The sequence below is a fragment of the Bufo bufo genome, chromosome 3, assembly GCF_905171765.1.
Source record: "Bufo bufo chromosome 3, aBufBuf1.1, whole genome shotgun sequence".
NCBI classification, from domain to species: Eukaryota; Metazoa; Chordata; class Amphibia; order Anura; family Bufonidae; genus Bufo; species Bufo bufo.
This window is the reverse complement of record NC_053391.1, coordinates 489980279-489994639: the sequence shown is the minus strand read 5'-3', so window position 1 is coordinate 489994639 and position 14361 is coordinate 489980279. Positions and strand designations below refer to the sequence as shown.

The 14361-nt window shown below is 42.6% G+C and overlaps 1 protein-coding gene across 1 annotated transcript in view; it reads right to left on the bottom strand.

Moving 5' to 3' along the window:
- ABCC4 (ATP binding cassette subfamily C member 4) overlaps positions 1 to 14361 on the bottom strand; it is a 356587-nt gene that overhangs the window by 26581 nt on the left and 315645 nt on the right. Inside the window, exon 28 of the mRNA XM_040425312.1 lies at positions 11909 to 12081. Within this exon, the coding sequence (XP_040281246.1) occupies positions 11909 to 12081 (173 nt within the window). The remainder of the gene's footprint in view (positions 1 to 11908; positions 12082 to 14361) is intronic.

Here is a 14361-nt window from a genome sequence, read left to right as displayed (position 1 = left end):
GGAACACTGTCTCTCCCTCATCTTCTATTGACCTGTTCTCACGAAAGTCAGAACAATGCAACATCTAATAGCAACCCTCATAACACCTGAGAATAACTGCACACCACCTGGGTCCCCTATTATACTTCTCAACCATAAAGTGATCTCTTCAAGCTACATCATCTTGAAAGGCCCCCACCCTAGAACAAGTCTCGCTACATGTACACTGTACATTTCCTCCTTCTAAGGCCTATTGCACACGACCGTATGGCTTTTTCAGTGTTTTGCGGTCCGTTTTTCATGGATCCGTTGTTCGGTTTTTTGTTTCCGTTGTGTTTCCGTTTCTGTTCCGTTTTTCCGTATGGCATATACAGTATACAGTAATTACATAGATAAAATTGGGCTGGGCATAACATTTTTAATAGATGGTTCAGCAAAAAACGGAACGGAAACGGAAGACATACGAATGCATTTCCGTATGTGTTCCTTTTTTTTGCGGACCCATTGACTTGAATGGAGCCACGGAACGTGATTTGCGGGCAATAATAGGACATGTTCTATGTTAAAACGGAACGGAAAAACGGAAATACGGAAACGGAATGCATACGGAGTACATTCAGTTTTTTTTGCGGAACCATTGAAATGAATGGTTCCGTATACGGACCGTATACAGAACGCAAAAAACAGCCAGTAAACGGGAAAAAAAAACGGCCGTGTGCAGGAGGCCTAATACTCACTCCCTTTTTTATTCTTATTTCTTTGCTTACCCTCCTTGAATCCTCATACAGCAGGCCTATTTATTTCTTGAAGTGTTATATGTCAACCTATGCATTTACTGATGCCAATGTTATACTCTACTAAATTCAAGCTCTCGAAATACGCCACTTGCGCAACATATGACAAGATGCCACTGCTAATATCCTCGGCTCAATGAACGCATTAGGCTTCACACTGTTAGGGCTCATTCAGACGGCCGTATGCTGTCCGCAAAAATACTGAATGCTATCCGTTTTTTTGCGGATCCGCAAAAAAACGGATCTGCAAAAAAACGGATAGCATTCAGTATTTTTGCAGACCCATAGACTTCAATGGGGCCATGTCCTGATTTTCACGGACAAGTATAGGACATGTTTCATTTTTTTTGCGGATCCGCAAAAAAAACGGATAGCATTCAGTATTTTTGCGGACAGCATACGGCCGTCTGAATGAGCCCTTAGAGTGAATGTTCTTTATTACTTTCCTCTCCTATATGTTGCGTTCCTATTTTGATGGGGATAGACAGTTTAAATTAAATTTACAGTGTTACAGTGTTCCACAAATGTAGAGAAATACATGTCCAACAGTAATCAGCTTGTGTCTTATAAGCAATATGGTCCTTATACATCATGTGACATCACTGTCAATATCCAGAACACGGAAAATCCCACAAAACTGCTGCTTTTTACATTTTTACAGGGAGTGTCACCAACAAAATCAGTTTCAAACTAAGTATATCATCATTTAGGAGAGAGGCCCCAAAACATAACCTCTCCTTCTTGTGAATTCCAACAAACGCTTATTTGTATTTTTTTCATGATAATATGGTTTCAGCTGCACCGGGGGCCGGGGAGCTCCACACCTAGCTTCCCCTTCGTAATTGTTACGAATTTTGAAATCTCAGGGACTGTCACTGGTAGGAGGTCTGGGTGGTGTTACTGGCGGAGGAATGGTGCCCCAAACAAAGCGGTACGCCAAAAACGTTACTTGTATAAGAATAAAAGGAAGTATTTCTCAGGATTAGGCCTCTTTCACACTATCGTATTTTTTTTCCGTTTTGTGGTCCGTTTTTTGCGTTCCGTATACGGAACCATTCATTTCAATGGTTCCGCAAAAAAAATGGAATGTGTTCCGTATGCATTCCGTTTCCGTATTTCCGTTTTTCCGTTCCGTTGAAAGATAGAACATGTCCTATATTTGGCCGCAAATCACGTTCCGTGGCTCCATTAAAGTCTATGGGTCCGCAAAAAAACGGAACGCATACGGAAATGCATCCGTATGTCTTCCGTATCCGTTCTGTTTTTTGCGGAACCATCTATTGAAAATGTTATGCCCAGCCCAATTTTCTCTATGTAATTACTGTATACTGTTTATGCCATACGGAAAAACGGAACAGAAAAACGGAACCGAAACGGAAACACAACGGAAACAAAAAAACGGAAAAACGGATTCGTGAAAAACGGAACGCAAAACACTGAAATGGACATACTGTAGTGTGAAAGAGGCCTTAGAGGATGAGATTTTCACAAGAAAGGTAAAGTTAAAGGGGTTGAACCCGGACATACCTCCATTTTCACCCAGGCAACCCCCCTGACTTGAGCATCAGAGCAGTTCATGCTCCGATGCTCTCCTTTGCCCTGCACTAAATTGCGCAGGGCACAGGCATTTTTAAGAGTTCCGGTGATGAACCGGGCTCTCCATGGGGCTGCCAGGAGGCCCGGTGACATCACCGGCACTGATGGACGAGCTTTAGTGCTGCCCTAGCCAGTAAAACGGCTAGGGCAGCACTAAAGCACGCTCATCAGAGCCGGTGACGTCACCGAACACACACACTGTGTTATTGTAAACAAAAGAGCCCTTGCCCTGCGCGATTTAGTGCAGGGCAAGGGAGTGCATCAGAGCATGAACTGCTCCGATGCTCAAGTCAGGGGGGCTGCCGGGGTGAAAATGGAGGTATGTCCGGGTTCAGCTCTGAACCCGGACAACCCCTTTAAGTTTCAGGGCACCAAGCCTACATAGCAGTGTGTTTATATTGTAACCGATTTTGGAGGGGACACTGGACCACATTTTAGCATACAAGGATCTATTTGTATGACCCAAATCATAGAGAAAATAAACCGAAAGCAATACCGTACCGTAATATTACCCTTTTGCAGCCCAAGCAACATACTGTAAACTCAGCTTCAGTAGGGATCAATAGGGCAACTAATATTAGCACTCCATACCTTAGGTACAAGCTGATACCACAGCCTAATACTTTGTAGATACATGTAATAAAAATTCTGTCTATGTTAAAACACTTCACAGAGAGCTACCTACCCCTCTCGCCAAAATAAAGAAACCTTGTCTTAGCGTGCTGCTGTTGAGAAAGTTTATAAATAGAGTCTAATTAAATGATATAGCCTGAAAGCAACGAGTTTGCTCCTGAATACACATAAAACCTATGGAACAACTTTTTCAGTTTAACAATGAGAACACTTTGTGAAGGACGACTATTGTGCGCATTCTGCATAAATGAAGAGGTTAGCCTAATATAACCCAAGACTTCATTATCATTTTTAGCTACTTTCAATGGGCAGTAATTGAATGTGGGTAGCAAAACAATGAGTTGCACTGAAATACAGAACAAGATAAACATCATCCCTAAGGTTTTGGAACATTACACATTTTCATCTGTCTCTGTCTTTAAGGGCTGCTCTCTATTCAGAGGTTAGACTATGGCAAGAGACGCTTCACATGCCCACATTCAATTCATATCTGCTGCATATAATGGGAATGTTGTATTAGATTATCCTCCCAGAAAGATACACAATAGGAGTAAGAGCAGAGAACATGTATATTTGTACAAACAGTACCATATTGAAAACTACAGCTAAAAGGCAAAGCAAGCGTCGACCCTTCTTAAAAAAAAAAAAGGTCGCCGCCGTCTTTTAAGGGTCCTGTCACACACTCACTACGGTAAAAGAGCAGATACACAAACACAGGGCGCCACAATATAGTTGTCAAACGCACCAAAAATCTCTCCCCTAACATAGTTTACGCTCACAACATAAAACCAGTGTCTTATCTAAGCACAAAACAGCTGTTAATAAACCACCATTTAAATGTCAATCAAACAGATTAATCTTCAAAAGAAATGTAAATTCCTCACAAAGTTTCTCATACGCCTCAATTAATGGAGATTTTAAGCTGTAATGCTCCAAGGAGGGTGAATCACGATGCAAATGTCTGGGATTAAATTCTACTTTTAGAAACAGTAACTTTAGTCTTCATGTGCCTGTCATTTATTGTTTCATGCTTAGCAGGAAATGCTGAAATGGTGGTAAATCTACATTTGTTATCATGATACAGTTGGCAGTCTTTTCTCCCTTATGGTGTGGAGTGAACATGCCCCTGAACAAAGATACACCTCCATTTGCGTCATGCTCTATTTTACTTTGCATATATATCTATAACATTATTGTGCAAACCGAACAAAAAATAAAAAATAACCACTCAAATCAGCCGCTGGTAGAAAATGCACATAATTGAAAACTAAAATTCTACACAAAACTGTATTAAAAAAAGATGTGGCTAATAGGATGATATGATTGGCATAAAAGAAGTAAATACAGAACTGATATGTGCATGATGTACAGGTGAAACTCGAAAAATTAGAATATCGTGCAAAAGTCCATTTATTTCAGTAATGCAAATGAAAAGGAATTGCATTAATGCAGCTTAAAATTAGAATTTTGTGAAAAGGGTCAATATTCTAGGCTCAAAGGGTCACACTCTAGTCGGCTAATTAATCCATATCCCCTGAGCAAAGGATACCTCAAAATTGTGACTTTGGGGTTTCATAAGCTGTCAGCCATAATCATCCAAAATTATACCAAATAAACGCTTTGCATGTAATGAGTCTATCTCATATGTTATTTTCACCTTTTAAGTTGCATTACTGAAATAAAGGAACTTTGCGCGATATTCTAATTTGTCGAGTTTCACCTGTGTAGGTGGAGGTGACAGACCTTTTGTAACGGTCAGTCTTCTATAAGGCAATATAGAGCTTTTATACAAATACTAGGGCAGATATACTAAGACTGGCATTACAAAAAGTCTTAAAGGGGTGGTCTCACTTCAGCAAATTGCATTTATCATGTAGAGAAAGTTACTACAAGGCATTTACTAATGTATTGTGATTGTCCATATTGCCTCCTTTGCTCACTTGATTCATTTTTCCATCACAGTATACACTGCTCGTTTCCATGGTTATGACCACCCTGTAATCCTTCAGCAGTGGTCATGTTTGCACAATATAGGCAAAACCACAGGCCTCTCTGGTGGCCAGGATCTAGGAAGTGTGCACAGTCCAGCACTTTTTTTTGCATAGTGTGCAAGCACGACCACCGCTGCTGGATTGCAGGGTGTTCGTAACTATGGATACAAGCACTGTATAATGTGATGGAAAAACGAATCCAGCCAGCGAAGGAAGCAATATGGGTAATAACAATATATTAGTAAGTGCCTTGTATTAACTTCCTCTACATAATAAATGCCTTTTGCTGAAGTGAGACAACCCCTTTAACCACCTCCAGACCGCTGTACGCACAGACGCGTCCTGGAGGTGGTTGATTCATTCCGAGTGGACGCATATACGCGTCATCTCGCGAGACGCGAGATTTCCTGTGAACGCGCGCACACAGGCGCGCGCGCTCACAGGAACGGAAGGTAAGAGAGTTGATCTCCAGCCTGCCAGCGGCGATCGTTCGCTGGCAGGCTGGAGATGTGTTTTTTTTAACCCCTAACAGGTATATTAGACGCTGTTTTGATAACAGCGTCTAATATACCTGCTACCTGGTCCTCTGGTGGTCCCCTTTGTTTGGATCGACCACCAGAGGACACAGGTAGCTCAGTAAAGTAGCACCAAGCACCACTACACTACACTACACCCCCCCCCCCCGTCGCTTATTAACCCCTTATTAGCCCCTGATCACCCCATATAGACTCCCTGATCACCCCATATAGACTCCCTGATCACCCCCCTGTCATTGATTACCCCCCTGTCATTGATCAACCCCCTGTAAAGCTCCATTCAGATGTCCGCATGATTTTTACGGATCCACTGATAGATGGATCGGATCCGCAAAACGCATCCGGACGTCTGAATGAAGCCTTACAGGGGCATGATCAATGACTGTGGTTATCACCCCATATAGACTCCCTGATCACCCCCCTGTCATTGATTACCCCCCTGTAAAGCTCCATTCAGACGTCCGCATGATTTTTACGGATCCACTGATAGATGGATCGGATCCGCAAAACGCATCCGGACGTCTGAATAAAGCCTTACAGGGGCATGATCAATGACTGTGGTGATCACCCCATATAGACTCCCTGATCACCCCCCTGTCATTGATTACACCCCTGTCATTGATCACCCCCCTGTAAAGCTCCATTCAGACGTCCGCATGATTTTTACGGATCCACTGATAGATGGATCGGATCCGCAAAACGCATACGGACGTCTGAATGAAGCCTTACACGGGCGTGATCAATGACTGTGGTTATCACCCCATATAGACTCCCTGATCACCCCCCTGTCATTGATCACCCCCCTGTCATTGATCACCCCCCTGTCATTGATCACCCCCCCTGTCATTGATCACCACCCCTGTCATTGATCACCCCCCCTGTCATTGATCACCCCCCCTGTCATTGATCACCCCCCTGTCATTGATCACCCCCCTGTCATTGATCACCCCCCTGTCATTGATCAACCCCCCTGTCATTGATCAACCCCCCTGTCATTGATCACCCCCCTGTAAGGCTCCATTCAGACATTTTTTTGGCCCAAGTTAGCGGAATTATTATTTTTTTTTCTTACAAAGTCTCATATTCCACTAACTTGTGACAAAAAATTAAATCTCACATGAACTCACCATACCCCTCACGGAATCCAAATGCGTAAAATTTTTTAGACATTTATATTCCAGACTTCTTCTCACGCTTTAGGGCCCCTAGAATGCCAGGGCAGTATAAATACCCCACATGTGACCCCATTTCGGAAAGAAGACACCCCCAGGTATTCCGTGAGGGGCATATTGAGTCCATGAAAGATTGAAATTTTTGTCCCAAGTTAGCGGAACGGGAGACTTTGTGAGAAAAAAATAAAAAATATCAATTTCCGCTAACTTGTGCAAAAAAAAAAAAAATTTCTATGAACTCGCCATGCCCCTCATTGAATACCTTGGGGTGTCTTCTTTCCAAAATGGGGTCACATGTGGGGTATTTATACTGCCCTGGCATTCTAGGGGCCCCAAAGCGTGAGAAGAAGTCTGGTATCCAAATGTCTAAAAATGCCCTCCTAAAAGGAATTTGGGCCCCTTTGCGCATCTAGGCTGCAAAAAAGTGTCACACATATGGTATCGCCGTACTCAGGAGAAGTTGGGGAATGTGTTTTGGGGTGTCATTTTACATATACCCATGCTGGGTGAGATAAATATCTTGGTCAAATGCCAACTTTGTATAAAAAAATGGGAAAAGTTGTCTTTTGCCAAGATATTTCTCTCACCCAGCATGGGTATATGTAAAAAGACACCCCAAAACACATTCTCCACCTTCTCCTGAGTACGGAGATACCACATGTGTGACACTTTTTTGCAGCCTAGGTGGGCAAAGGGGCCCATATTCCAAAGAGCACCTTTCGGATTTCACTGGTCATTTACCTACTTACCACACATTAGGGCCCCTGGAAAATGCCAGGGCAGTATAACTACCCCACAAGTGACCCCATTTTGGAAAGAAGACACCCCAAGGTATTCCGTGAGGGGCATGGCGAGTTCCTAGAATTTTTTATTTTTTGTCACAAGTTAGTGGAAAATGATTATTTTTTTTTTTTTTTTTTTTTCATACAAAGTCTCATATTCCACTAACTTGTGACAAAAAATAAAAACTTCCATAAACTCACTATGCCCATCAGCGAATACCTTGGGGTCTATTCTTTCCAAAATGGGGTCACTTGTGGGGTAGGTATAATGCCCTGGTATTTTAGGGGCCCAAATGTGTGGTAAGGAGTTTGAAATCAAATTCTGTAAAAAATGACGAGTGAAATCCGAAAGGTGCTCTTTGGAATATGGGCCCCTTTGCCCACCTAGGCTGCAAAAAAGTGTCACACATCTGGTATCTCCGTACTCAGGAGAAGGTGGAGAATGTGTTTTGGGGTGTCATTTTACATATACCCATGCTGGGTGAGATAAATATCTTGGTCAAATGCCAACTTTGTATAAAAAAATGGGAAAAGTTGTCTTTTGCCAAGATATTTCTCTCACCCAGCATGGGTATATGTAAAAAGACACCCCAAAACACATTCCCCAACTTCTCCTGAGTACGGAGATACCACATGTGTGGCACTTTTTTGCAGCCTAGGTGGGCAAAGGGGCCCATATTCCAAAGAGCACCTTTTGGATTTCACTGGTCATTTACCTACTTACCACACATTAGGGCCCCTGGAAAATGCCAGGGCAGTATAACTACCCCACAAGTGACCCCATTTTGGAAAGAAGACACCCCAAGGTATTCCGTGAGGGGCATGGCGAGTTCCTAGAATTTTTTATTTTTTGTCACAAGTTAGTGGAAAATGATGATTTTTTTTTTTTTTCATACAAAAGTCTCATATTCCACTAACTTGTGACAAAAAATAAAAACTTCCATGAACTCACTATGCCCATCAGCGAATACCTTGGGGTCTCTTCTTTCCAAAATGGGGTCACTTGTGGGGTAGTTATACTGCCCTGGCATTCTAGGGGCCCAAATGTGTGGTAAGGAGTTTGAAATCAAATTCTGTAAAAAATGACGAGTGAAATCCGAAAGGTGCTCTTTGGAATATGGGCCCCTTTGCCCACCTAGGCTGCAAAAAAGTGTCACACATCTGGTATCTCCGTACTCTTGAGAAGTTGGGGAATGTGTTTTGGGGTGTCTTTTTACATATACCCATGCTGGGTGAGAGAAATATCTTGGCAAAAGACAACTTTTCCCATTTTTTTATACAAAGTTGGCATTTGACCAAGATATTTATCTCACCCAGCATGGGTATATGTAAAATGACACCCCAAAACACATTCCCCAACTTCTACTGAATACGGAGATACCAGATGTGTGACACTTTTTTGCAGCCTAGGTGGGCAAAGGGGCCCACATTCCAAAGAGCACCTTTCGGATTTCACTCGTCATTTTTTACAGAATTTGATTTCAAACTCCTTACCACACATTTGGGCCCCTAGAATGCCAGGGCAGTATAACTACCCCACAAGTGACCCCATTTTGGAAAGAAGAGACCCCAAGGTATTTCGTGATGGGCATAGTGAGTTCATGGAAGTTTTTATTTTTTGTCACAAGTTAGTGGAATATGAGACTTTGTAAGAAAAAAAAAAATAAATCATCATTTTCCGCTAACTTGTGACAAAAAATAAAAAGTTCTATGAACTCACTATGCCCATCAGCGAATACCTTAGGGTGTGTACTTTCCGAAATGGGGTCATTTGTGGGGTGTTTGTACTGTCTGGGCATTGTAGAACCTCAGGAAACATGACAGGTGCTCAGAAAGTCAGAGCTGCTTCAAAAAGCGGAAATTCACATTTTTGGACCATAGTTTGTAAACGCTATAACTTTTACCCAAACCATTTTTTTTTTACCCAAAGACATGTAGAACAATAAATTTAGAGCAAAATTTATATATGGATGTCGTTTTTTTTGCAAAATTTTACAACTGAAAGTGAAAAATGTCATTTTTTTGCAAAAAAAATCGTTAAATTTCGATTAATAACAAAAAAAGTAAAAATGTCAGCAGCAATGAAATACCACCAAATGAAAGCTCTATTAGTGAGAAGAAAAGGAGGTAAAATTCATTTGGGTGGTAAGTTGCATGACCGAGCAATAAATGGTGAAAGTAGTGTAGGTCAGAAGTGTAAAAAGTGGCCTGGTCTTTCAGGGTGTTTAAGCACTGGGGGCTGAGGTGGTTAAGGTCCGTCAGTGCAGAAGGCGCCAAATTGATTAAGGGGCAGGTCTCTAAATACATTTTGCCTATTTTCAGGCATTCCGTATGCCAGAAGATCAAATGAACACCAGCTAAGAGCTGTCTGAACTATCACTCCAGTTTCTGTCATAAAAGACAGTTGGGGTCATTTATTAAGACTGGTGTTTTAGACGCCGGTCTTAATAACCCTTGCACTGGCAGTGGATCCGCCGAAGTAATCAAAAGACAGCAGCCGCTACATAACTTTGGTGCATCCACCGCCGGTCTAAATGAAAGCCAGCATCCTTCCTGGCTTAAGTTCAGACCATTTTATATGCCTTAGGCCTCATGCACACGGCTGTTGGGCGGCCGTGGCGGATTGGCAATCCACGGCCACTGGCCGGGTGCACCCTGCATCACGGATGCGGACCCATTCACTTGAATGGGTCCGCAATTCCGGAGATGCGGAACGGAGTCACGGAACGGAACACCGGAAGCACTACGGAGTGCTTCCGAGGTTTTTTTTCCCGTGGTTTCGCACTGCAAAAAAAGGTCATATTTTTTGCAGTGCGGACATGCCACGGACCCATTCAAGTTGAATGGGTGCGGCCCGCTGCATGGATGTTGCCCGTGCATTGGGGACCGCAATTGTGGTCCCCAATGCACGGAACGGCCGCACAACGGCCGTGTGCATGAGGCCTAAAACAGGCGTAGAAAATGATAAATGAGACAGGCATACAGGCCCACCCCTTTCCCCACCAAGCCCCTTTTTTTTAGACCTGGTGTGAGTGAGGAAACATCACAGATTGCGGCACAAATGACCGTTGCGCCACAATCTGCGGCTGATATACGCCAGAAAACTGGCATATATCAGTTCCTAAATTACCCCCTGTATATCTATTGGGCCCACTTTTCCTCGCAACTTTTGAAAAGTGGCAAGCGAAGTGAAAAGTCACAAATTATAGCACATATGACTTGCACCCTAATTTGCGCCTTTTTACGCCAAAAGGTTTAAAAAATATCCCTAAGTGTATATGGGTTTAGTTTATTTAATGTGGGTTTACACCTGTTGCAGCCATGGTGAGTTTTTTGCTATGTTTCTTCGCAATCACTGAATTTTGAAAAAGCACTGCAAAAATTGCACCAGAGTACGACCATAATGGCTGCCCTTACGTATTGGCTGCATGGCAAAAACATATGCGTCTCTACAGCTTGTAAAAACTGTGGCAAATTCAAGTGGTTTTGCAGTGCAGTAATTGGCTACAAGGCACAATACTGCAAAATGTGAACCCAGCCCAAGGCTGACAATACACCTTGAACATGTACTGACTAGAGATAAACGAATTTCAGGTTATGAAATTAGTTCACGCTTCGTTTATTGGTAAAAGGTGAATTGGTGTTATGGATTCCGTTACCACGGACCATAACGCAATCCTACGACAGAATGCATAATGGAATGCCTTTAGAGGCATTCCGTTACTCATTCTGTCATAATAGAAGTCTATGGGCTGCAAAACGGATCTGTCCTGTTTTGTTATGCAGGGGAGTCCTCTCCTGCATAACGGAAACGGCACGGATCCGTTATGCAGGCCATAGACTTCTATTATGACAGAATGAGTAACGGAATGCCTCTAAAGGCATTCCATTATGCATTCTGTCGTAGGATTGCATTATGGTCCGTGGTAACGGAATCCATAACACCAATTCACCTTTTACAAGTAAAAGGAGCGTCAACGAATTTCATAACCTGAAATTCGCTCATCTCTCGTACTGACACCCAAAATCGAACAGTCGAGAGGTAATGCTGGATGTTTGGAGTACAAGAAGTAGTGTTTGGCTATTCTAGTTACAGGATTTGTGTGGCACAAGTGTAGAGAAGCAAGGTATAGACTACCACAATAAAATTATTATTAGCTCTATCAAAAGCAGCCAAAATATGTGAATAATCTAATTAGTGCCGTAACATTATACTAGTCCAGATATAGTGGGTTAACCTGGAGAAGGAAAGATCAATCATGGCAAGCCAGTAAAAAGCTGGACATTAGCTATCTGTAGAGTAAGACAAGCTGATCTGAACAAAGAGCTGGACATACCATACCAATGTAAAGCTAAAGATCTGCTCTATACGAAGTAGAAGGGAACAGTAATAAGCAGAGATAATATACTGTAAAATAAGTGTACCTTGGGTCTACATTTGCTGTTGCCTCATCTATAATCAATATTCGATTCTTTCTCAAAATTGCTCGGGCAAGGCACACTAGTTGTCTTTGGCCAACACTAAAATTGGATCCGGATTCAGCCAATTGAGTCTCCATTTTCCCAGGTAATTCTTCAATGGCTTCTTTCAGCTGAACCTGTGACATAACACATTCACAATAAAGATCCTCAAGAAAAACCATGCATTTCATTGGCAAAGCACACAAGGTCCAGACAAACTTGGTTCACACAGTGCTGTAGCTGGCCATATACGAGATGTACAGTACCTAGCCAGAAATCATCGAATTGGCGAAATCAACCAAAAATTTAATGCATATGGGGGCCAGAGGCAGACGCCAAAAAACACTGCTGGATTTTTTTGCAACTCATGCATCAATCCCATTCATTTCTACGGGATCAATGCTATTCTGCTACACTGGCCATGACAAGCCGTGCAACCAGTATGCTGGCCTTGAAGGTGTCGTCCCCGCTGGGATATTTATGGCAGATCGATAGGATATGCCATAAATGTCAGGTAGGTGCAGAGGGGGCCTGCACACGGAGCATGCTTGGCGTTGTATTGGTGTCCACAGCAGAGAATGGAGAGCAGGCTGCGTGAGGGCAGCCAGCACTCCATTCACCACTATGGGACTTCCAAAAATAGCCAAGCCAGACATTTAAGGCATATCCTATCAATATGCCATAAATCTCCCACATAGAAATGTCCCGTTAATCTACAGTATGCTGGAGTAAGTTGCAAATCTGGAAAAACTGTGGGGTGTACATATGCCAGCAAAGCAATAACTGGGGTATAAGGGTACTTTTACACCTGCGGCAGAGGATTCCGGCAGGCAGTTCGGTAGCCGGAACTGCCTGCAGGATCCGGCAATCCGGATGCAAACAAATACATTTGTCAGACGGATCCGGATCCATCTTTCTGGTTGTCATCCGGAAAAACGGATCCATTATTTATTTATTTTTCCTCATTTTTAAATGGTCTGCGCATGCGCAGACCGCAAAACTGGATCCGTTTTTACAGAACACTTGGGGCCGGATCCGGCATTAATGCATTCCAATGGAAATTAATGCGGGATCCGGTATTCCAGCAAGTGTTCAGGATTTTTAGCCGGAGAGAAAACTGCAGCATGCTGCAGTATTTTCTCCGGCCAAAAAACGTAAGAGGGACTGAACTGATGCATACTGAACGGATGCTCTCCATTCAGAATGCATTAGGATAAAACAGTTTTTTTCCGGTATTGAGCCCCTGTCACGGAACTCAATACTGGAAAAGAAAAACGCTAATGTGAAAGTACCCTAAATCTGTTTGGATGTGGGAAGTCATGCCCCATCCCACTAAACACCCACTTTTCTCATCATATGAAAAAAAAAATACATTGAAGTATGACTGCACATAAATGTGAACATCCAAACTGATTTCAGTACTCTTAAGATTCCTTCGGTTGGGCAATGGGTGAATGCAGTAGAATAATTACATCATATAGAAGAAACCGCAAGCCTTACCAATAGCTCACTTGTCAACTGCAACTGCAAACCTTGGCAAAAATTCCATACCTCTACCACTCACTTCTCTTTGCTTTGAGATCCTGACATATCTGAGAACACCACATGCCCTAGACCAAATTAAATGTAGGTTGATATTTCCATCTTCCTGCTGTTGAAATTCATCTGTTACTTAACTCCCTAGTAACAGGTATTGAGAATGTCTACATTTTTGGCATGTCAAACTGGAAATGATCTCTGTAGATATTATCTTTTGTAAGTTTTAATACGCAGAACATTGAAAAGAAATCATCTTTTAACCTTGGTCATTTCTAGGAAAAATTTGAAACAAATCAAATTTTTTCCCTAAAATGGCTGCTGCCTGTGTGAGGACATGGAGAAAGGAACTCTGGGAAGGCGGGATCACCCATAATGCCATGCATGCAGCCAATCAGCAGCCAGCCAGCCCTGTGACGTCACAGCCCTATAAATAGCGTCAGCCATCTTAGATTCTGCCATCTACCAGTGTACTTAGTGCAGGGAGAGATGTCAGCAGGCGCTAGAGGCATTGTTAGAAAAAACTTCATTGTGCTAAAAAAAACAATTTATAAGTGCAGGGAAAGAATAGGGAGGAATTATTCCACAGCATTTATGTAGAACACGGTTCAGTAGGGGAGGTTACAGCCTGGGTAATATGAGCAATCCTATTATACCTTGCTGCACTGACTGGGGATCCAAATTGCCATTATACAGCTCTGTAATTCCAGCAAACTGTTATTGGGGTGCAAGTACTGTTTGATACAGCCATTAACAGGGTTTATTACAAGGAAATATTTCTACGTCTTATTTGCCCTTGTGCGGTGCAGTTATATGTTCTAAAACATGTTTTGGCTTGTATTAGTGGGAAAAAAGCCCTTACCTGTGCCGCAAGCCGGTCT